Genomic DNA, 21,593 nt, shown 5'->3' with positions numbered 1-21,593 from the left:
TGTGAAGCAATCATTCACATTATTGATAAATGCCAGGGTGGAGCTGTTAAAAAGAAGTTTTCTCAATAGCATCTTAGATGTTCTCACAACACTGGAAATATGTAAATGTCCATTTTGTACTTCTGAAAACAGGTGCAATATCTGTGAGAAAAAGAAAATTGTCACAAGCACAAAAACAAAAAGGAAAATAATGAAAGAAACCTGTAATTTAATTTACATGAATGTCAACTTTCTGCACAAACTAGATTTGATGTAATTAAAGCACCTGTAACAAATAAAATGAGTCAGAAAAATCTCTCATTTTTTCCTGAGATAAAACAAGATCAAAAATCACATACAATTTGTGGGAAAGTTAAACTATGCAAAAAAAAAGTATGTGTGTGAATGAGTACAAAAAGGAATTTTCTTTCCTCTCTTAGTTGTTAGCCCAAGAAGGCAAACAATATTTGTGACATTACAAAATAAGGTCCCTTATAATATGTAGATGATATCTACAAATAACTGTCAGTTAAAGTGATCATGAGTGTCCATGAAACAAACATTACGTATGTTTAACAATTTATTTATTTTTGTTTTACAATTTGATTGTTATCGTCCTTTCCCAACTATAAAGTCATTGGAGGAATTCACTGTCTATGTTTGTTAACTAGAGAAAACACCAAGTTCTTCATTCACATTTAGAGACAAAGACCACTTGCTCTTGTTGTCCCTGCTGACAGGGGTTTGCCAGCCCTGGCGGTGATACTGGGGCAGTGCCTGGGAGCCTTTTCTCTTCGTGTGTTCACGTAGGCTGTTTCATTGCAGCTATCTACGAACCTTCCTGCGAAGCCTACAAGCACCTGGGCCAGACGTCAAATTACTACTGGATAGACCCTGATGGCAGTGGACCCCTGGGGCCTCTCAAGGTGTACTGCAACATGACAGGTAACTGTGTCATAGTCATGTTTTATAAAGATGGCTTCTCCATGGGCTGAGGATCAACAAGTCCATGGATGCCCTGTTTCTTCAGTGCTGAATTCTTAGCACCACATTTAAGGAGCTAAATATTGCTGGCTTTGTTACATAGAATGTGAGATGCATCTCCAAAGCAGTAACCTGACACTGTGTATTTTGAAAATCCTGCCTTTGACTTAAACAATTACTGGTTTGCATTGCAACACATCAGTATGTAGGGGAAAAACCCAAGTGGGTTAACAGAAAAATCTAGTTCTTGAAGCAGCCTCCATGAGTAATGGAGACCAGGACAGTTTCTTGTCATTGCTCAAACTCCTCACTTCCCCAACAGTGGATACTTAGACACTGTGCCAGACCTGCCTCCATTCCCCACAGTGGAAGAACCTTTGTGGGTATTGCAGTGCAGTTCTAGCAGTGGCAAAGATTACCAGAAGGTTTCCTGAGATTTATTTGGAGCTTTCTACTAGGAAACATAACCTGGTTTTTCTTTACTTCCACATCAAATGTCAGAGTCATGATATTAGATTGTGGATTCTTGTAAACTGCCACAGTAGTGTGTGGAATAAAAGCAGATCTTTCCATCAGGCACTTGGAATCCTCCCCCAAATAAGGAAAAGGGCATGAAACTTTCAATATTTACTGACTTCATGAGAGAATCAGTATTTGGTGTGTGTACCATCGTCAGATGGTAGAATTAGTGAAATTATGATGCTACTAACAATGATTGCCACATATGACTCTATGCCATGCAACATAAAAATGGGATTAAATATATTTGTTTTGGTGCAAAAAAATTTGAATCTATATATATATATTAGGAATATTCACATAGTTATTGGAAAATGTTATTGGAAAATGGATTTAAAAACAACTTGGCATCGAAATAATCTTTTAATTCCATTTTTTCCCAGAAACTTCTTAAAATCCCTAGATTTTCATTAAGATCTCTTTAATATTCAGGACTAGAGTTTAGCCCATTAATCCAGATGTTGTCCCAGGAGGAAGGAATATGGTATAACTTTCTGCAGTTAAAACATTCTTTAATTCATTCAAAATAGTTATGAACATGTGTATGTCCCAAACCACTTGAAGAATTTTGTCTTACAGGCCAAGAGGCACTTTTTAGCCCTTTGTCACTCATCAATCATTTCATCTTCTGGAAAGGACACAAAGTGAGTCGCGGCTCACTAGGCTAATCCTCCGCCTTGCGGCGCCGGCACACCGCGTTCTAGTCCCGGTTGGGGTGCCGGATTCTGTCTCGGTCGCCCCTCTTCCAGGCCAGCTCTCTGCTGTGGCCAGGGAGTGCAGTGGAGGATGGCCCAAGTGCTAGGGCCCTGCACCCCATGGGAGACCAGGATAAGTACCTGGCTCCTGCCTTCGGATCAGCGCGGTGAGCCTGCCTGAGCGCGCCAGCCGTGGCGGCCATTGAAGGGTGAACCAATGGCAAAGGAAGACCTTTCTCTCTGTCTCTCTCTCTCACTATCCACTCTGCCTGTCAAAAAAATTTTTTAAAAATTTTAAAGAATGGCATATCACGAAACTTGGCTTGGGCTACTGCATTCCCAAGAGATACATGTTCAAGAAAAACGAGAACAGCACAATATATTTTTTAACATCTTGATGTTTCACTTTAATGTATATGTGCCCCAAAACCTAAAGTATAGAAGCCGTCAAAGCACTCAAAAAGGTGAGGAAAAGAAATGAGCCTCACAAATGAATGTCCCAATGCATAAAAATGTCAGGTTTATTCCAAAGAACTGACATCCCAGTACCTGCAGCACAGTGAGCCCCAGAAAGGAGTTCAAAATGATGTGGGATGATAGGCAAGGGCCAGAGCAAACCAGCAGTGAGAACTGTAATGGAGAAAGACTTCGGTTTTAATTATTCTTCAATGGGTGGAATTCATAAAGATGAGAGATTTGAATCAGGAAGACAGGAAGATCTTGATTGCAGTTAAAAACCACCTCGTGGGGTGCCATGGGAGACCAAGTGAAAACAGCAAGTCCGTAGCTGTTATGAAAAGCCAAAGAAGAGATGAGACTCCCTTGGACTAAAACGGGGCCAGTGATGAAAAAGCAATAGATTTTAGATATATTTTAAAGGTAGTAGTTAGGGACTAGATAAAAAGGTAATAGTAGTTATGAATAACAACTCTTAAGTATCACGGTGCCATTTAAGAATGTGGAAACGTAAGGGAAGAACAGATTTAGAAGACTCAAGAATTCAGTTGTGACCTAGTTAAATATAAAGTGCTATATGCTAACTAAATTGAGATGCAAATATTGCAGTTGAATAAACCCCAAAATCCTGTTTGGGTTAAAGATAGAGATGTGCTAATTGTTAACATATGAATATATGGGATTTGATAACATCACTTAGAGGATGATGTTAACAGAATAGAGGCATTTTAGGAATCACCTATTCAAAATTTAGTAGGTAGAGGTCTGGTATCTTGTGACAAAATAGTCAAAAATTCTGTAGGAATGAACACACACACACACACACACACAAAGGAAAATGCTGGTTGTTAATGGATCATCCCTGTGGATGTTGAAATGACTGTTTGGGTCCTAAAAAGTGTTAAGATGTTTCAGTGTGGACAGTGACTTTGAAAAATTCAAAAGTATATCAAAGATGCAGTGGAGGGGGCCAGGGTTGTGCCATAGTAGATTAAGTTTCCACCTGGGGTGTTGGCATCCCATATGGGTACAGGTTCAAGTCCTGGCTGCTCCACTTCCTATCCAGCTCGCTGCTAATGGCCTGGGAAGGCAGTGGATGATGGCCCAAGTGCGTGGGCCTCTGCACTCATGTGGGAGACCCAGAAGAAGCTTCTGGCTTCAGATTGGCCCAGCTCCAGCTCTTCCTGCCATTTGGGGAGTGAATCAGTGGATGGAAGTTCTCTCTCTGTCTCTCCCTCTCTCTGTAACTCTGCCTCTCAAATAAATAAATACATCCTTTAAAAAAAAAAAAAAGATGCAGTGGTATGCCAGAAGTATGGCAAATTATAGCAACGAGGATCCAGGGAATGCGGTATGGCCAAAAGTGATGAAACTTCTTTCGAGCCTGTATGGACAGCTTGGATGGGGGAACCGTGGATTGAGCTACATCTCTTGGAAATTAGGGGGTGCCTTCAATGATCAGCTTTTCAAGTGTTGCACAGTTGACATTGAAGAGAGGATATATTCACTTGGTGGAAGAATTCATCACTCTATAAAAGTGAAACCTGGTCTTGTTTTAAATCTTACAGCATGCTGTAAATATGGTCATGGTTATCCTTGTCTTCTTTTTCAATTTTTATCTTCTCTCTATTATAAATTTTATGAATGTATAACATCAAATTTTTAGTATTTACCTCTCTTGGTTGTACATTTGTTGTGATATTTTAACTTCTTATTTTCTTCAGTTATTTAACAACATTCTGTCCCTAAAAATCTTGACCTTTCATATTTAGAGTTTTTATTTAGTTCTTTGTGACCAATGATTAATAATAATAATAATAATAGTAATAATATAAATAATGCTAGATCCAGCCATTGTCCTTGGAAGGGTACAGCCTATTCTTATATCAGAAAACACTGTTTTTCATAATATTCTATCCTTTAATTCATTTTCTCTATAGCTCTTTTTGAATTCATATTTAATTTTTAAAAAATTTAAGTAAGCATCTGTGCTCCAGTGTGTGAAGTTGAAAGTGCAAATAAAAAACACCTCTTACATTTTTCCTAGCACTGGGTTTGTAGTTTTATCAGAAAGCCATTAAGGTTGTTTACATAATTTGTGCTGTATAAAGCCCTGGGATTTAGCTGATCAGATTCTATTATCCTCTAGAATGGTAAAACCTGTTCATGTCTTTTTAATCTAATATTTATAGAGAGATTGTTACTCAAGTTTTTAAGCACTTGTACTGGGTAATATTGTTTTATTTATTATTATACTTCTCACAAATTTCAATAATGCAGTGTGGGTAGGCAGAGAGGGGAAAATGGACCTCCATGTTAGTTATCTTGGGCTCTGGGGCAAGCATCATAAAGCTAGCCATTCCTTGTCCCCCACCTCTCCAAAGCCACGTGGGTCCTTCCACACAGGGCAGGTGTCTGGCACAGGTGAGCTGTTTGCCTGCTCGGTATGGCCAGGCTGAGATCAAGACGTCAGCCAGAGTTATGATTCCATCAAAGACTTCTGATCCTCAGGGAACTTCCATAAAGTTGTTGATAGATTCAGTAGCTTGTGATTTTAAGACTGAGGTCCTGTTTTCTATTTCTTTTCTTAAAACAAGATGTATTATTTGAAAGGCAAAGGAAGAGAGGAAAGAGAGACAGAGATAGAGAGATATTCCTTCTACTGTTCCACTCCCCTAATGGTTACAACAGCAGGTCTGGGCCTGGCCAAAACCAGGAGCCAGGAAATCCATCCTGGTTTCTCACATGGATGGCAGGGACCCAAGTCCTTGAGCCATCTTTTGTTGTATTTGCAGGTACATTAGCCCAGAGCTGGATGGGAAGTGGAATACTTGTACTCTTGTATGGGATCCTAGCAAATACTGGGACCCTTGTGTGGGATCCTAGCAATGTAAGCATAGTTGAACCTTCTGCACAATAATGCTGTCCACTGAGGTCCTATTTTCTTACTCATTGCTGACCATGGGTTACCCTTAGCTCCTAGGAACTGCTCCCAGTCCTACCCAGATGGCTCTGCATGTACATGGGTGTCTCTCTGACCTCTAGAGACCTTCTTTGTATAGCTCACCTGGTTAGATTACCTGTACCCAGGATAATTTCTCACTTGATGGACTCAAAGTCATCAAGTTAGAGACCTTAATTATATCTGCAAATTCTCTTTGCCTTTGCCATGTAAAGTAAGTCCAATCCCAGGAGTGGTATGAAATCCTATCAACTGGCCCCACTCACATTGGAGGAATGGAGACTATGCACGTGTGTCCACCAGGTGGCAGGAATCTTCAAATTCTGTTTATCACATCTCTCGAGCCTCTGAATGTGACTTATAACCCTGTAAACTTTTATTCCTATATTTTGAGGAACAGCATATATAGTTTATAAAATATTAATATTTCTATCAGTCTTAGAGTTTTGCATATAGTTCAATAAAATTTTGACAATATAGATATAAACAAATTTTTTTTAAATCCCAGCTAGAAATGAGAAATACCAACATGTTAGGAAATGTATATAAAGATTTTCTATTTTACACTCGGAATTATATATAGATATCTCATTGAAGGCAAACTATTTGCAGGCACATTCTAAGTGCATGATACGCGTCAACTCATTCAATAAACAAATAATAACCCTACTAGGTAGATAATATTATTGTGATTCCCATATTTTTGAGTGATGAAAATAAAGCTCATTAGGCTACATATCTATTAAGTACTGAAGGCAGACATTAGCCAGACTTGTGTAGCTCAGAGCCAGTTTGTAGTTACAGGATGTGTGAGCATGTGTGTTTTGGGGGAAGATGTGTGTGTCTGTAGCCTCACATTTGTATACAGGTCTGCCTTGTTCTGGATGCTGTAGTATCATTTTTCATATGGTTTCTGAAATTAGCAATTTTTGTTCACATCACTTCGTTGTCATCAGAATTCTCCTACATGCCTCTAACTTACTGTATATGGTTTAGATAGCATTTTTTAAAGACTTATTTTATTTATTTGAAAGACAGAGTTACAGAGAGCCAGAGCCAGAGCTAGTGAGAGAGAAAGGAATCTTCCATCTGTTGGTTCACTCCCCAAATGGCTGCAATGGGCAGAGCTGAGCCGATCTGAAGCCAGGAACCAGGAGCTTCCTCCTGGTCTTCCATGTGGGTGCAAGGGCCCAAGGACCCGAGCCATCTTCTACTGCTTTCCCACGCCTGGCAGAGAGCTTGATCAGAAGTGGAGCAGCTGGGACTCAAACTGGCACCCAAATGGGATGCTGGCGCTGCAGGCTGAAGCTTTAACCTGCTGTAATTTTCTCATTCTGTATTAGGGATTATTAACATCCAAAGCATGGGTACTACTGAGCTTCCAAACCCTCCATGAACCTGTATATCAAGAATGACTCTGATGGCCTAAAATATGCCTCAAAACAATGTCTTCTTCCATTTAATTCCTGACATTCATTTTTATTTTTTCTCAGAGCCATTTCCTCCCCTTTTTCTATCTCCTGGCCTAGTTTACATCCTCTGTAGTTAACCTACACGCAGAATAGCTCTCCTCTGTCTTCCGGCAGTCACATCTTCTCCTCTTTGTCGACCTCTCACAAGCTGTCTTTGTCCCAAACCTTTGTAATCACTCAGCAACTCCTGCTTCATGCGTTCAGCTATTTCAGTTCCTCACAATCAGTATAAATCTTTGAATTCAATTCTGTTCATACAGCTTCAATTGAAAATCTAGAAACCAACTCACTGATCAAACACAGCCCATAAAAGAACTCTTCCCCATAACTGATTACACACTCACCAAAGACTCCCTTTCTCTGGATTCACGCTTATTCCATAGATGGCTTCTACCTGCCAGGCTTTCTTTGAAATCTTTCCCCATTGTGTGTCAGTCAGAGGGATAGGTTAATATTGCAAAAGTTCTCAAATAGTTTTTGAACTTTAAATCGAGGGAAGAAAAGGAAAATTTGAAGAGACTGGGGAGGTGGCCCACACCACAGACAGGACCTAGGAAGCAGTGGATGAGGCTGGTTAAATAGAGATGAAGTGGGGTTTAGGTCTGTAATGGGCAACTCAATTGATTCTGGAACCTCCAAAATGGCGCCTGATATACAAATATACCTGCCTTCAAGTATATCACATAACCTGAAAAACACGGTTTTAAATACACTTTCTTTCGTGTCCTTGAATTCTCCTGCATGGGAGCTCAAGCCCCCATGTCTCTCCTGGGCGGTTTTACATCAAAATATAATAATGTCTTCACGTTGTCTGTGGCTGGGGAATTCCGTTGGATTGCTTCCAGCATTGCAGGTCTGAAACTCTTCACAGCCCACAATAATCAAGACTTCAAACAGGATGAAAAAAATAACAGGAAACACTAATTAAGACCAGTGATCAGAAGCCAAAAGCTACAGGAGTAATCTCATTCTTTGTCACTGGGAATTCCTCTCTTTTGTGAAAACTTAAAGCTAGTGATGATAGTATTTCTGCAAACACTGGATTTTTCAGTTTTGTGCCAGTTTGCATTACTTTTGAGTAGATCAACTTCATATCAGAATATTCCTAGAAATTTGAGGGATAGAGTTTCATATAAGGGCTTATCTCTGTTTTTATCTTGTGTCCTTGATTAATTACTGCAACCAACAAACTTAAAACAATCAACTGAACCAATACTATATGTTGCCAAAATTGGCGAGGATTTAAAGTTATATTTCCTGGAAATGACTTAAACTAGAAGCCCTAAAGCTCATCAGTGGCTCACATAAAATGCTTTCTGCGTGGGAGTCATTGTCTTATTAATGAAGAGTGAGAAAATAAGTTTGGGAAATAATATTCCTATGACTGAAGTTGCAAAAAATCTCTCTCATGCATTTGCAGTTGATTTTATCAAGGCTGACCTGTCTTCACATAATCATTAATCTCACATTTTTATTCACATATTTGAACAAAAATAATCAATGTTTGATAAGAATTTGCTATATCATCATCCTTATTGTCATTACTATTATTCATATTTCACTCTTCTATCTGTGTTCTATCTTTCCTGTTTGCCTTTTCTGCATCTAAGTTCACATGATATAGCTCTAGGATTCAAGATTAAGACAAGGAAGCAAGCCAGCGCCGTGGCTCAATAGGCTAATCCTCCGCCTTGCGGCGCCGACACACCGGGTTCTAGTCCCGGTCGGGGCACTGGATTCTGTCCTGGTTGCTCCTCTTCCAGGCCAGCTCTCTGCTATGGCCAGGGAGTGCAGTGGAGGATGGCCCAAGTGCTTGGGCCCTGCACCCCATGGGAGACCAGGAAAAGCACCTGGCTCCTGCCTTCGGATCAGTGCGGTGCACCTGCCGCAGCGCGCTGCCGTGGTGGCCATTGGAGGGTGAACCAACGGCAAAAGAAGACCTTTCTCTCTGTCTCTCTCTCACTGTCCACTCTGCCTGTCAAAAAAAGAAAAAAAAAAAAAAAAACAAGGAAAAAAAAAAAAAACAAGGAAGCATTGTGGGGAGCAAACCGGACTAGACTGAGTTACTGGAATTAAGACTTATTCTATGCATCTGCTCTCCCACAATATGGCGCTGGGAGAGAAGTAAACAGCTTCTGCACAGCTGCCTCCAGTTCAACCAATAAACTGTAGGACTTGCTCCTGATTGGAGAGCAGCGTACTCGGCGTGTGGGCAGCCGAGTTAGGATTGGCGGAGGAGGACTATAAAGGAGGAGAGAGACGGCATGCACCAGGAACATCTATGAGGAACATCTATGGGGAACATCTAAGGGGAACACCTGTGCAGCCCCTGAGAAGAGCCGGCCGGCGGTGTGCCGCTCCCCTGCGGAAGTGGGGAATGTGGCCAGGGGGAACTGCCCTTCCACGGAGGTGGAAGGGATAGTAGCCAACCCGGGAAGAACCAGCAGCAAACCCGGGGAGGGCCGAGCAGACGAAAGAACAGTGCAGGGTCCTGTGTCGTTCCTCCACGAAGAGGGGGAGCGACATAATGGTGCCGTGACTCGGATAGAAAACCTAGGACGGATAGCAAACTTAGGAGGGAAGAAACGGGAAGAAGTAGGAAAATACCGGAGAGAGAGACTAGCAAAGAGCCTAGGTGCCGGAAGAAGCTATTGAAAGCCTAGGCATAAACTCGGATATGGACTGTGGGAAAAAAGTTAGGATTGAAAGCGAAAGTGAAAGCTTTCATAGACTCGGATGCGGACTATGGCGGGGAAGCTAGGAGATTGAAAGCGAAAGTGAAACCTGGAGGAGGCTTGGACTCAGATACGGACTGTGGGGAGTAGCCAGGAGAAATGAGAGGAATATTGTTGGAAGAAAACTTAAGGAAACATACCGGGTAGAGAGAAATGTTAGGGAGGATGAAGCCGCGAGTGCAGGCCAAGGCATCTTGGAATTCTTTAAGTCACCCTGGGGAGCAAGAGGCGAAGATCTGGAACCAGAGGCAGAGACGTGGGCCGCCAGGATTCGCCAGGTTAGTCCGGGGAACTTGGACTGAATGCCGGTGGTGGCGGAAACATTCGCGGAAGCCGCCGCGTGCAGAGAGAGCACGGGGCGTTGGCGTGAGGCCGTGGTGCAGGTGCGAAGTGCGTGGAGACCGCGGAGCATGCGCGCAGAGCCGGGAACCCGCCGGCGGGGCGAGGCGCCGGGAAGCGCCGGGAAGCCGCGCAAAGCCGGGAAGCCGGGCAGATCGGAGAAGCGCGGGCTGAAGCGGCTCAGAGCCGGGAAGCCGCCGAGAAGCAGTCTCGGGGCGGGCGCCGGGAAGCCGCAAGGATAAGAGAAACAAAAGTTTAGAAGTAAAATGAGAGAAATGGGAATGTTGGCAGACAGAAGTAAAATGGGAGAAATAGGAATGCCCGGAGATAGAGAAATAGAGAAAAATAAGGCCTCCCCTCAACATGGCAATGAGAAAGCTTGGATTCGGTCTGCCTGATTAAGTGAGGCGATGAGCACCTGGGCGGCTAGCAGCTTATGCGCCGCAGGTCACCGAAGACAGGCACGAATTAACATCAGTAAGGCTTCCCCACAATGCAACAATTAGGAGGCTTGGATTCGGTCTGCCTGATTAAGGCGGTAAGCACCAGCAAGCAGCTCGACCAGAGTATGAGCTGCAGGTCACCGAAGATAGGCACGAATCAACACCAATAAGCCTCCCCACAATATGGCGCTGAGAAGGCTTGGATTCGGTTTGCCTGATAGGTTTTGTAAGCACCTGCAGGCAGTTCTAGCAGAGTAGAGCATGCGCTGCAGGGCACCGAACACAGGCATGCATCAGTGCCTAAAAACCTCCTCACAACATGGCGAAGAGAGGACCCGGATTCGGTTTGCCTGATTGATAGGACTTGTAAGAACCTGTGGCAACTCTAGCAAGTAGAGCAGAGTGTGTGCCGCGGGACACCGAAGACAGGCGCGTATCAACGCCAAAAATAAAAAGAAAGGGGGATCTGTGGGGAGCAAACCGGACTAGACTGAGTTACTGGAATTAAGACTTATTCTATGCATCTGCTCTCCCACAATATGGCGCTGGGAGAGAAGTAAACAGCTTCCGCACAGCTGCCTCCAGTTCAACCAATAAACTGTAGGACTTGCTCCTGATTGGAGAGCAGCATACTCGGCGTGTGGGCAGCCGAGTTAGGATTGGCGGAGGAGGACTATAAAGGAGGAGAGAGACGGCATGCACCAGGAACATCTATGAGGAACATCTATGGGGAACATCTAAGGGGAACACCTGTGCAGCCCCTGAGAAGAGCCGGCCGGCGGTGTGCCGCTCCCCTGCGGAAGTGGGGAATGTGGCCAGGGGGAACTGCCCTTCCACGGAGGTGGAAGGGATAGTAGCCAACCCGGGAAGAACCAGCAGCAAACCCGGGGAGGGCCGAGCAGACGAAAGAACAGTGCAGGGTCCTGTGTCGTTCCTCCACGAAGAGGGGGAGCGACAAGCATGATTTTGTAGGCGAGATGAATGCCCTTGCTATTCTAGTTAACAGAACATGAAGATCAGAGCAGGAAGCTTATTGAAACATGGCCAAGACAAACCAAGTACAGAGTAGAATTGATATACCCTGTTCTCAAGTTATAAAAGACCATGATATAACAGTGGCATTTTGTTGATATTTCCCTTTGTTCCAACCTGGATTGTTTGTCTTCTGGGATATACCATCATCATGGAATTTCTCTTCACTCTGTGTTTATTCATCCAAAAATTTCCCAGTTGAAACTCATGCCTCCTGTTGCCCCTGTATTCTTCATTCCAGTTTAGATCCAGCTCATCCTCGGTTACGTTCTTAATTCTTCAGGATGACCTCCCTCTCCCTGAAAATTAGAACAATTCTCTTTTTTTTTTTGTTCCAGATATTCTGAAATTTCACATGAAATTATAGTATTTATTAATATGCTATGGTTATATGTTGGTATATATTATTTATATGCCTTGGAGTATGTATAATCTTATACATTTGCTTGGCTTTCCCTTTAACACTGGTAACTTATGTATTTCATTTGTTCATGATTTTATCTCTCAGAGCTTCTCTGTTTTCTCTTTGTAGAATTTCTTTTCACTGTGGTTTTTAATCAAAGAGGCTTTTTTATTCTTTATAAGTTCCTTTTACTAGCATTCTATTATGGTTTTATGAATATATAATTAGTTCTTCCATCCTGAGGGAAATAAACATCTTTTTTCTTTTCCCTTAAGTTACTTTATTCTGTTTTTTTTTTTTTCTTTGCTATCCTTCACGGTACTCTCAGGTTCCTCATCATTGTTAGCTACATTCTTGTGAAGAGTGAGAAGATCCTACTGACTTTGAACTTTAGCCTTGGTTGGAGAGAACACATACCCTACCGTGCCCAGCATGGTCCCATATTGTTCTTGTTACCCTGGTACAGTTCTTAGCAGTTCTGCCTTTTCTCTCAGTGGTGTCCTTGTTTGTATGCTGAATCATTTGATCATCTCACTGCAGAGCTGTGAAGTGGCCTTGCTTTTAGACTCCCTCGCACTTGTCCTCAGCATGTTTAAGTCTTCTCTTTACATTGGTCAGGTTCTCTGGAGATCAGTTTTTAAACTCTTGTCTACATATTGCTGATCTGGTTGCCAGCAATATTGGAACTATTTGAAGGAAGAGGTCTGGGAGCTTAACATTCAGCATTTGACTTCAACATAGTTAGTCCATGGGCTGGCTGTAGCACAGTAGGTTAAGCCACCACCTACAACCTAGTATCCCATGTGAGATCCAGTTTATGTCCTGGCTGCTCCATTTCAGATCCAGCTACCTGCTGATGCACCTGGGAAAGCAGCTGAAGTTGGTCCAAGTGCTTCGGCCCCTGCCACCCACATCAGACACCTAGGTGGAGTTGAGGTTCCTGGTTTTAGTGTGGCTCAGCCCTGGCCTTTGCAGCCATTTAAGGAGTGAACCAGCACATGGAAGTCTCTCTCTCTCTCTCTCTCTCTCTCTCTCTCTCTCTCTCTCTCTCTCTCTCTGACTCTGTCTCATCTCTGTAACTCTGCCTCATCTCTGTAACTCTGCCTCTAAAATAAATAAAAGCAAATCTTTACAAAAACAAGCAAGCAGACAAACACAGACAGTCCCCATTTTCTGTGTGGCTCCCATGCCCTTTACTATGCCTGGTATTTCTCAGGCTTCTTCTGAAGAATGAATCTCCAGTTCTCTACCATAACGAGGGAGGAGGAATTAATCAGCCGTAATGCAGAGAGGGGGGCCTGTGAATCTGCTGTCAAGCAGCCTTTATATAGTTCATTTTACGTTATTTATTACTGGACCTTTTAAGGATGCTTCTGGTCTTCTGAGATTATCAGATTTTCTCTCAACATTCCTATATCTACAGAATCTCTAAGCACATGTCCATTTGCTTTCTGTCCTTGAAAACTGACCTGCCATAGATTTCTGTTCTCCTGCTCACTGGTGAGATGGTATTCCAGCTTTAGTGAAGATTTTAGGAAGGAAATAAAATTAGATGCCAGATCACTTACCATCCTATCCCCTTACTCATTTTTTTTAAAGATTTATTTATTTATTTGAAAGTCAGAGTTAACATGCAGGGAGAAGGAGAGGCAGAGAGAGAGAGAGAGGTCTTTCATCCACTGGTTCACTGCCCAATTGGCCACAATGGCTGGAGCTGCACCGATCTGAAGCCAGGAGCAGGAGCTTCCTTCAGGTCTCTCACACGGGTGAAGGGGCCCAAGGACTTGGGGCATCTTCTACTGCTTCCCAGGCCATAGCAGAGAGCTGCATTGGAAGTGGAGCAGCCGGGACTGGAACCAGCGCCCATCTGGGATGCTGGCACTGCAGCCAGCATCTTTACCTGCTATGCCACAGTGCTGCACCCCCCCCCTTACTCAGTTTTAATCCTGTAATCTAATACCATGGATGAAAATCATTTTTCAAAATACATATTTCAGAATTCAATGTTATCAACAAATAATGTTCCTTTTGGATCAGAGAATATCATGTTTAAATGCTTATTATTGACTGTAAGATATGCTTTCAAATATAGCATTCCATTTATTCCTCACAGTCACCCCAAAAGGTATTAGTGTTCCAATTTTGGAGATATGAAAACTGAAACACAGACGGATATTAATATTTTCCAAACAGCTTATGAATGTTTAAATATATTAGCATTTGTGAGTTCATTTATGACACAATCTACCAGAGACTGTTTACACAAAGATTATAGGTTTGAACGAGATGATTCCATATCTTTCAGTAGCATACATTTATCTTTTTACTTTTTAATAGTTTGAAACATTAAAAGAAACCACAATTCTTATAATACAATTAATTACTATTAAGATGATGTAAAATTTCTCTTCCCTTATCTCTGCTTTCTGGCTGACTGGAATCATGTCTATCTCATTCATTATTAAACCCAGAAATTTTTGGCATATACACATACACATTATCTTCTGTGAAAAAAATTGACTGTTTTAGCTCTTTGAATGGACGTAAGTACCCACCATCAATCTCAGCACTCAATAAGAAAGCAGTGTTGGGGACAGTGTTTGTCTCACTTATAATTAGAAGACAATTGTTTAATAGCACTATGATTAAATTTTTCCCGTACAGCTTGTGCTGTAACATTGAACTTGTATGCTATGAAAAAATGCATGGATCTCAAAAAATTTTGCACCAAAATAAACATCTTTGACTTCAGTTTTTCTGTGAACTTTTTCAAGTACCCTCATACTTCTGAGTGGCTGCTAATTACTAATTGCAATCTCAGATTAGCTTGGGCAGCAATTTTCTTATATTTTGTTTTACAACTTTCTTCTTGTAAGTATCCTCATTTCTACAGCCTTCCCCTATGTTTTCCATTATATCGGATATGAGAGAATTGATATGACCTTAAAAGATTAATGTCATGTCTTCTCTCAGTGGTACTTCCATTTGAAAGAGAATAACAAAAAGAGAAATAAAAACATGAAATATTTTCAGGATATCTTATTCTCTAAATTATTCCTTGTTCTATCCCCAGCTCCTATGTATATAAAATAATAGCCTAAATGAGTTTTTAAACTTTTTTACTAAAAGAAATGCAAAGAGACACAGAAAGCTCTCATCTGCTAGATTACTCCCTCGTTCCCACAAAGTATTGGGAGCCAGAAACATGAACCAGGTCTCTCAGGTGGGTGGCAGGAAACCGCCTACTGGAGCCTTCATCGCTGTGTCCCAGGCTCCACATACCAGTACAGTAGAATCAGAACCTGGCGATGATAATGGAACGCAGGTACTCTAATGTTAGATGTTAGATCCTATCCTATCTCAGCTACAAGGCCAAATCCTGGCCTCACCCGTTTGATTTTTTTTTAAGGTTTTATTTATTTATTTATTCATTTGAAAGTCAGTGTTACAGAGATGGAGAGAGAGACAGAGGTCTTACATCCAGTAGTTCACTCCCTAGATGGTCACAATGGCCAGGGTTGGGCCAGGCTGAAGCCAGAAGTCAGGAGCTTCTTCAAGGTCTCCCATGTGGGCAGCACCCATATGAGATACCAGCATTACAGGCAGCAGCTTTACCTGCTAAGCCACAATACCAGCACCCCAAACATTGGATTTTTTAAAAAAGATTTATTTATTTTATTTGAAAGTCAGAGATACAATGAGAGAGAAATAGAGAGTTCTTCCATCTACTGGTTCACTGCCAAATGACCACACCAGCCGGAGCTGGGATGATCCAAAGCCTGGAGCTTGTTTTGGGTCTCCCATGTGGGTGCAGGGGCCTAAGCACTTGGGCTATTTTCCACTGCTTTCCCAGGCCTTTACTTAGGCACTGAATCAGAAGTGGAGCAGTTGGGACTTGAACTGGTGTCTATATGAGATGCCAGCATTGCAGGCAATGACTACCTGATAAGCCATAATTCCAACACCCAAATATTTGATTTTTTTTTAAAAAAAGGATTTATTTATTTTATTTGAAAGGCAGAGTTAGAGAGAGAACAAGATATCTTCCATCCACTGGTTCACTCCCCAACTGGCTTCAATGGCCTGAGCTAGGCCAGGCTGAAGCCAGGAGCTTCTATGTCTCCCATGTGGATGCAGGGGCCCAAGCACTTGGACCATCTTCCATTGCTTTCCCACACCATTAACAAGAAGCTGGAAAAGAAGTGGAGCAGCTAGGAATTTTAATCAGTGTCCATATGGGTCTTTTTATTTTCTGTCTATCTCCCTAACAATCTCACTATATACATAATAACTAGGGAGCAAATGACATCAAAGAACAAATTTGAATTAAATATTTTACAGAAATAAAATAGGAAGGGACACAAAACTCAAGGGAGGTTTATTGCCTCTGCAGAGAATTTTCTGTTACATTGTTCCTACCAGCTCTAGCTTCCTTCGGAAAGTTCTGATGCTGTTTCTTAAAGCATTCACTATCCCCATAGACAGTACTGATTTTTAAAATGTTTGAAATTCTAATATCTACATTCCTATGAATATCTGAAAATAAAATGCTTTCCTTTCCTACATAGCACTTGGATATTTTCTCCATTATGTAAACTTTAGGGTATGTCTGTGTATAATTTGGGTTAAGCAAGAACCACGTTCATTCAGAAGCTGCTTTAGATTCTGTGACTTACCGCTTCATTTCCTGTCTGCAGGATAATACTTTCTTGCAACTGATTCTGATGTTTAGAAAATTTTGGATCATACAGGAGAGTAGAGGAAGGCAATAGTTTAGCTTCTTCCAAGAGGTGATTAGGAAGAAGTTATATTTTCAGATTTTTTTTTTTTTTTTTTGACAGGCAGAGTGGATAGTGAGAGAGAGAGACAGAGAGAAAGCGGATTTGTTTTTAACACCACTGATGCTGGGGCCAGCACTGTGACATAGAAGGCTAAGTCTCTGCCTTCAGTGCCGGCATCCTATATTGGCACTGGTTTAAGTTCTGGCTGCTCCGCTTCTGATCCAGCTCCCTGTTAATGTGCCTGGGAAAGCAACAGAAGATGGCCCATGTGCTTGGGACCCTGCACTCATGTAGGAGAGCTGGAAGAAGTCCCTGCTTCTGGTTCAGCATAGCCCAGCTGGTTGCAGCCATTTGGGGAGTGAATCAGTAGGTGGAAGATCCCCCCCCCCCCACCCTGTGTCTTTACCTTTCAAATAAATAAATATTTTTTAAGAAGACCACTGATATTCTCCTTCTCCCATTTCAAGTCTTGATCAGAAGCCTTCTGGAACATTTGGATGGACTAATCATAGCCCCAATCACTAATACAGTGCCATGAAGGTGAAGTTTGAGTTCTCATGCAATTTGCTATTAACTCTGTAGATAATGCTTACTCACGTTGGCCGCTGTCCTTGTAATGGTGCTGTACTAAAGGAACAAAACAATGTTCAAAAGCAGATTGCCCCGCTAAGGCTCTGTTTCTCATTGTTCCTATATCATCATGTTTTAAAAGGGTCTGTGTCCTAAAGCTGTTTCTGAATCATAAATTCTTAGTTTAGGCCAGCACCACGGCTCACTAGGCTAATTCTCCACCTGCGGCGCCGGCACCCCAGGTTCTAGTCCCTGTTGGGGCGCCGGTTCTGTCCCGGTTGCTCCTCTTCCAGTCCAGCTCTCTGCTGTGGCCTGGGAGTGCAGTGGAAGATGGCCCAGGTCCTTGGGCCCTGCACCAGCGTGGGAGACCAGGAGGAAGCACCTGTCTCCTGGCTTCGGATCGGCGCAGCAGCCGCAGCGCACGGGCCGTAGCAGCCATTTGCAGGGTAAACCAACAGAAGGAAGACCTTTCTCTCTGTCTCTCTCTCACTGTCTAACTCTGCCTGTCAAAAAAAAAAAAAAATTCTTGGTTTAAAAATGATCCCAATTTTCTGAGTCATAGTAGGGAAGCATTTAGTGTATAAATTATTTCTGACTTAAAATAATTATAGAAGTTAAATAAACATGCCAATCTCAACTTTCATTTAACAAAATTACAAAAGAAACACTCATTTCAATATTGAAATTCTGTATATCACAAAATTACGGTTTTCAACCAGATGCTGAACGTTGCTCCATCATTTGCTTTTGCAAGCTTAGAAAATTCACAAAAATTTTAACCTTTACATAAAAATGAACTTCAGTTTCTTAGTTTCTCACTAATGCTGTTTAGGGACGCTGAATATCTCTTAACAAATAAGAGGAAAAAATTAATTGAACGTTCTTGTAAGTCACTTTCAGTGTTATCTCGCAGTCACTGCTCGCACTCCCCAGGCACTTCGGTTGATCCTTAATTGACGGGGTTGTGCATCTCGTCCCAATTCTGGTCATTGTGTTCTTTCCTTAATTTAAGGGACTACGTAGTTTGATTAGCAGGAAGTTTAACAGCACGTACAACGTACCTAAGCTCCTGTCAGACAGCAGAGGGATAGAGTGGGAGTCATTATTTCACAGACTGACAAAACATCTCTGCTTATCATTTTCTGTTATCCTTGGTAAACTGTTAGAATTTCCATGTGTTTTATGTAGATTGTAGTTTATTCTCTTAACTAATGTGTATGAGTACATATCGTGTGACAGACTTAGGCACATAGTGACACACATTAGATGTAACATCTGCTTGTATGGAGTTTATAATGATGTAAATATGGATATAATTATTTCAAATAAGTTAACACAACATTCTACCAGTGACCCAGTTGTTGCTATTGGAGACATTAAAGTAAGAAAAATTTACAGTTATTAATGTGCTATTTTTAACAAATTTATGATAGAAAATTCATTATTTTAAGTCAGAAATTTCCAAACATTAAGTGATTTGCATTCCATCTGCATGAGTTCTGCTGAGTCTCCAGGCCACCATTTGATTATTTAGTAAATATAGTTTTCTTTGTATTGACTCAATTTTCTAGAACTTTGTGGGGAGCAATCCGGACTAGACTGAGTTACTGGAATTAAGACTTATTCTGTGCATCTGCTCTCCCACAATATGGCGCTGGGAGAGGAGAAAACAGCTTCTACGCAGCTGCCTCCAGTTCAACCAATAAACTGTAGGACCTACTCCTGATTGGAGGAGAGCAGCGTACTCGGCGTGTGGGCAGCCGAGTTGGGATTGGCAGAAGAGGACTATAAGGGAGGAGAGAGACGGCATGCACCAGGAACATCTAAGGGGAACATCTAGCTGAAGGAACACCTGTGCAGCCCCCCCAGAGAGCCGGCCGGCGGTGTGCCGCTCCCCTGTGGAAGTGGGGAATGTGGCCAGGGGGAACTGCCCTTCCACGGAGGTGGAAGGGATAGTAGCCAACCCGGGAAGAACCAGCAGCAAACCCGGGGAGGGCCGAGCAGACGAAAAGAACAGCGCAGGGTTCAGTGTTGCTCCTCCACGAAGAGGGGGAGCGACAGAACTTGTTCTCATCCTAAGCAATTATGTCCATGAAATTTTGTGAATAATATACTTGACATTCTTTTCCAATGTGCTGTTAAACATCATAGTATACAACAGAATGCATTTTAATATGAAATAATATTTCTCAAAGCACCAGTAATACATAAACTTTGGGAAATTCTAACAACTAAACCCTTGAAAACAATCTAATATCTGTTTGTCAAGCTATTAACTTGCATGGCCTTAAACCAAGATTTTTAACTAGTCCACCTCACACATTTTCAAAATGGAATATGTTATCTGAGCTCAAGGAATGTTTCAGCATGAGAACTCCTTTTTAAAATATCCATGCTATAATTTGCTAGTGCATTATTATCGACTGGCCCCTAATCAGGTACTTGCTAGCAATCCATGAATGCTGGTCTAAGCATTGGTCATCACCATATCACTCCTTCATTCTCCTTCATATGGCCTGCCAACTGTAGCTCTTACTTAATGGTGAGCATAAAATGACTATGTCCTGGATCTTTTCCCTGAGAGAAAGAATACAGGCCGCTCCAGACATGTTCACAGGAACCCCAGACCCATGAGTGCCGCATGAAGTTCCACCCTCTCTGGACTCCGCATTGCCTTACTCCTTAGGAAACACACAGGTCCATGGACCAGGTGATGGTTATTGTACCCACAGGATTTGGAGCTAAAAAGAATTTTAATAACCAAGTCACCTCCATTTTACAGATGAAAAATTGAGACCTGTGTTTCACAGTCCTAATTAAAATGCTGGAATACATTTAAATTGAGTTGGGCATATTCATAAATATGCCACAACCACAATACTTTTAATACTTCCTCAAAACACTTTATATTGTATCTATTTTAACCAGCTTGCAAAATGATTTTGATTAGGTTGCTTAAGCTGTTTATTTATCTGATATCTTACCATCCACACTTTGAGCATAATAACAACATTAACAATAACACACTGCTACAGTTTGACCAACATGGTATTCTGGCATTGTGTTTTATGTTAACAATTTCATGTGAGGAAGGTGGAATTATTATTCCCTTTTAAGTGTGGGGCGATTAGTCGTAGGTAGATAACTGGCCTAGAACCCAAAATTGTTAGGATAAGGAGTGGAAGCAAAGCATGTATGACTCTGAGGCCCACCCTCCTTGTCACTTTCTTCTAACACCACTGAACTCCATATAGCCAGGCTAAAGTTTTAAGATGCTGTGTAAATGTGTAATACACAATTCATACTTTGAATAGATCTTTAACCTAGTTCAAAAGAAGGAGAATATCAGTGGTCTTCTTAAAAATATTTATTTATTTGAACCTAGTTCAATGCATTTATTCACCAGAATTAGATCCGAGTAAATTTTGGCTATTGTCGAAACTCAAAGCCACCTTTATAGAAACAAGATTCATGCTCATTGACATATGTGCTGTGTAGGCAATTCCTTTCAAAGCATTCCACATTACTTTGGGCAGTGACGTAATCACTGGAATAAATACATAGGCATGGCAAAAATGAGCTTTATATTGTTTTCCCTCCTAGAAATAAGGCCAACCAAGAGCTCTTGGTCAACCAAAAGAAAAGTCCATAAAAGTGGGTTCCAGTGCTCAGTTTAAGTACATAGAATTTTCCTGGCTAAAGTACTATGACACATCACCCAGTGAGTTTCCCTTCTCCTGTTCGAATCTGATGAATAGTTTTTAGCTCTAACTTTATAGCAACTCGAGAGTAACAGCACGTGCTCAACCTCTCTATCTGAAATAAAACAGCAAAAAATGTTTCTAGTGGTATATGTGCTATGAAAGTATGTATTATGTACACAGTAGGAGCTCGTTAAATAAGGCTCCCTGAAGGATCACAGAAAAGGCAATACTGAAACACCACTACTTAGTCATACAAGTAAGATGTGTTGCAAAATTGGATGTCACTATGCAATTCTTTCCCTTGTGATGTAAAAAAGAATGAAGAGATTTCAGAAGAAAAAATAATTATATAGCTTTTTTAAAAGCTTAGAGACATTGAAATTTTTTATGAAGAGAGATGATGCTCGTATGAGTTTTTGTAATGGCTTAAGTTCCACACAAGTGAATGTCTGTAATTGACAGCTGACTCTAGTAAAGAGAGTTGTGGTGCTGTAAATTAGCTTTGTAGCCTCAATTCTT

At 41.6% G+C, this 21,593-nt stretch overlaps 1 protein-coding gene across 1 annotated transcript in view; it reads left to right on the top strand.

The window, feature by feature from the left end:
* Positions 1-21,593, top strand: part of CNTNAP2 (contactin associated protein 2) — a 2,389,242-nt gene that overhangs the window by 1,518,319 nt on the left and 849,330 nt on the right. Inside the window, exon 12 of the mRNA XM_008258071.4 lies at positions 805-924. Coding sequence (XP_008256293.2) covers positions 805-924 — 120 coding nt within the window. The remainder of the gene's footprint in view (positions 1-804; positions 925-21,593) is intronic.

Source organism: Oryctolagus cuniculus, chromosome 3 (genome assembly GCF_964237555.1).
Source record: "Oryctolagus cuniculus chromosome 3, mOryCun1.1, whole genome shotgun sequence".
Lineage (NCBI taxonomy): Eukaryota > Metazoa > Chordata > Mammalia > Lagomorpha > Leporidae > Oryctolagus > Oryctolagus cuniculus.
This window is presented reverse-complemented; position numbering and strand designations above follow the sequence as displayed.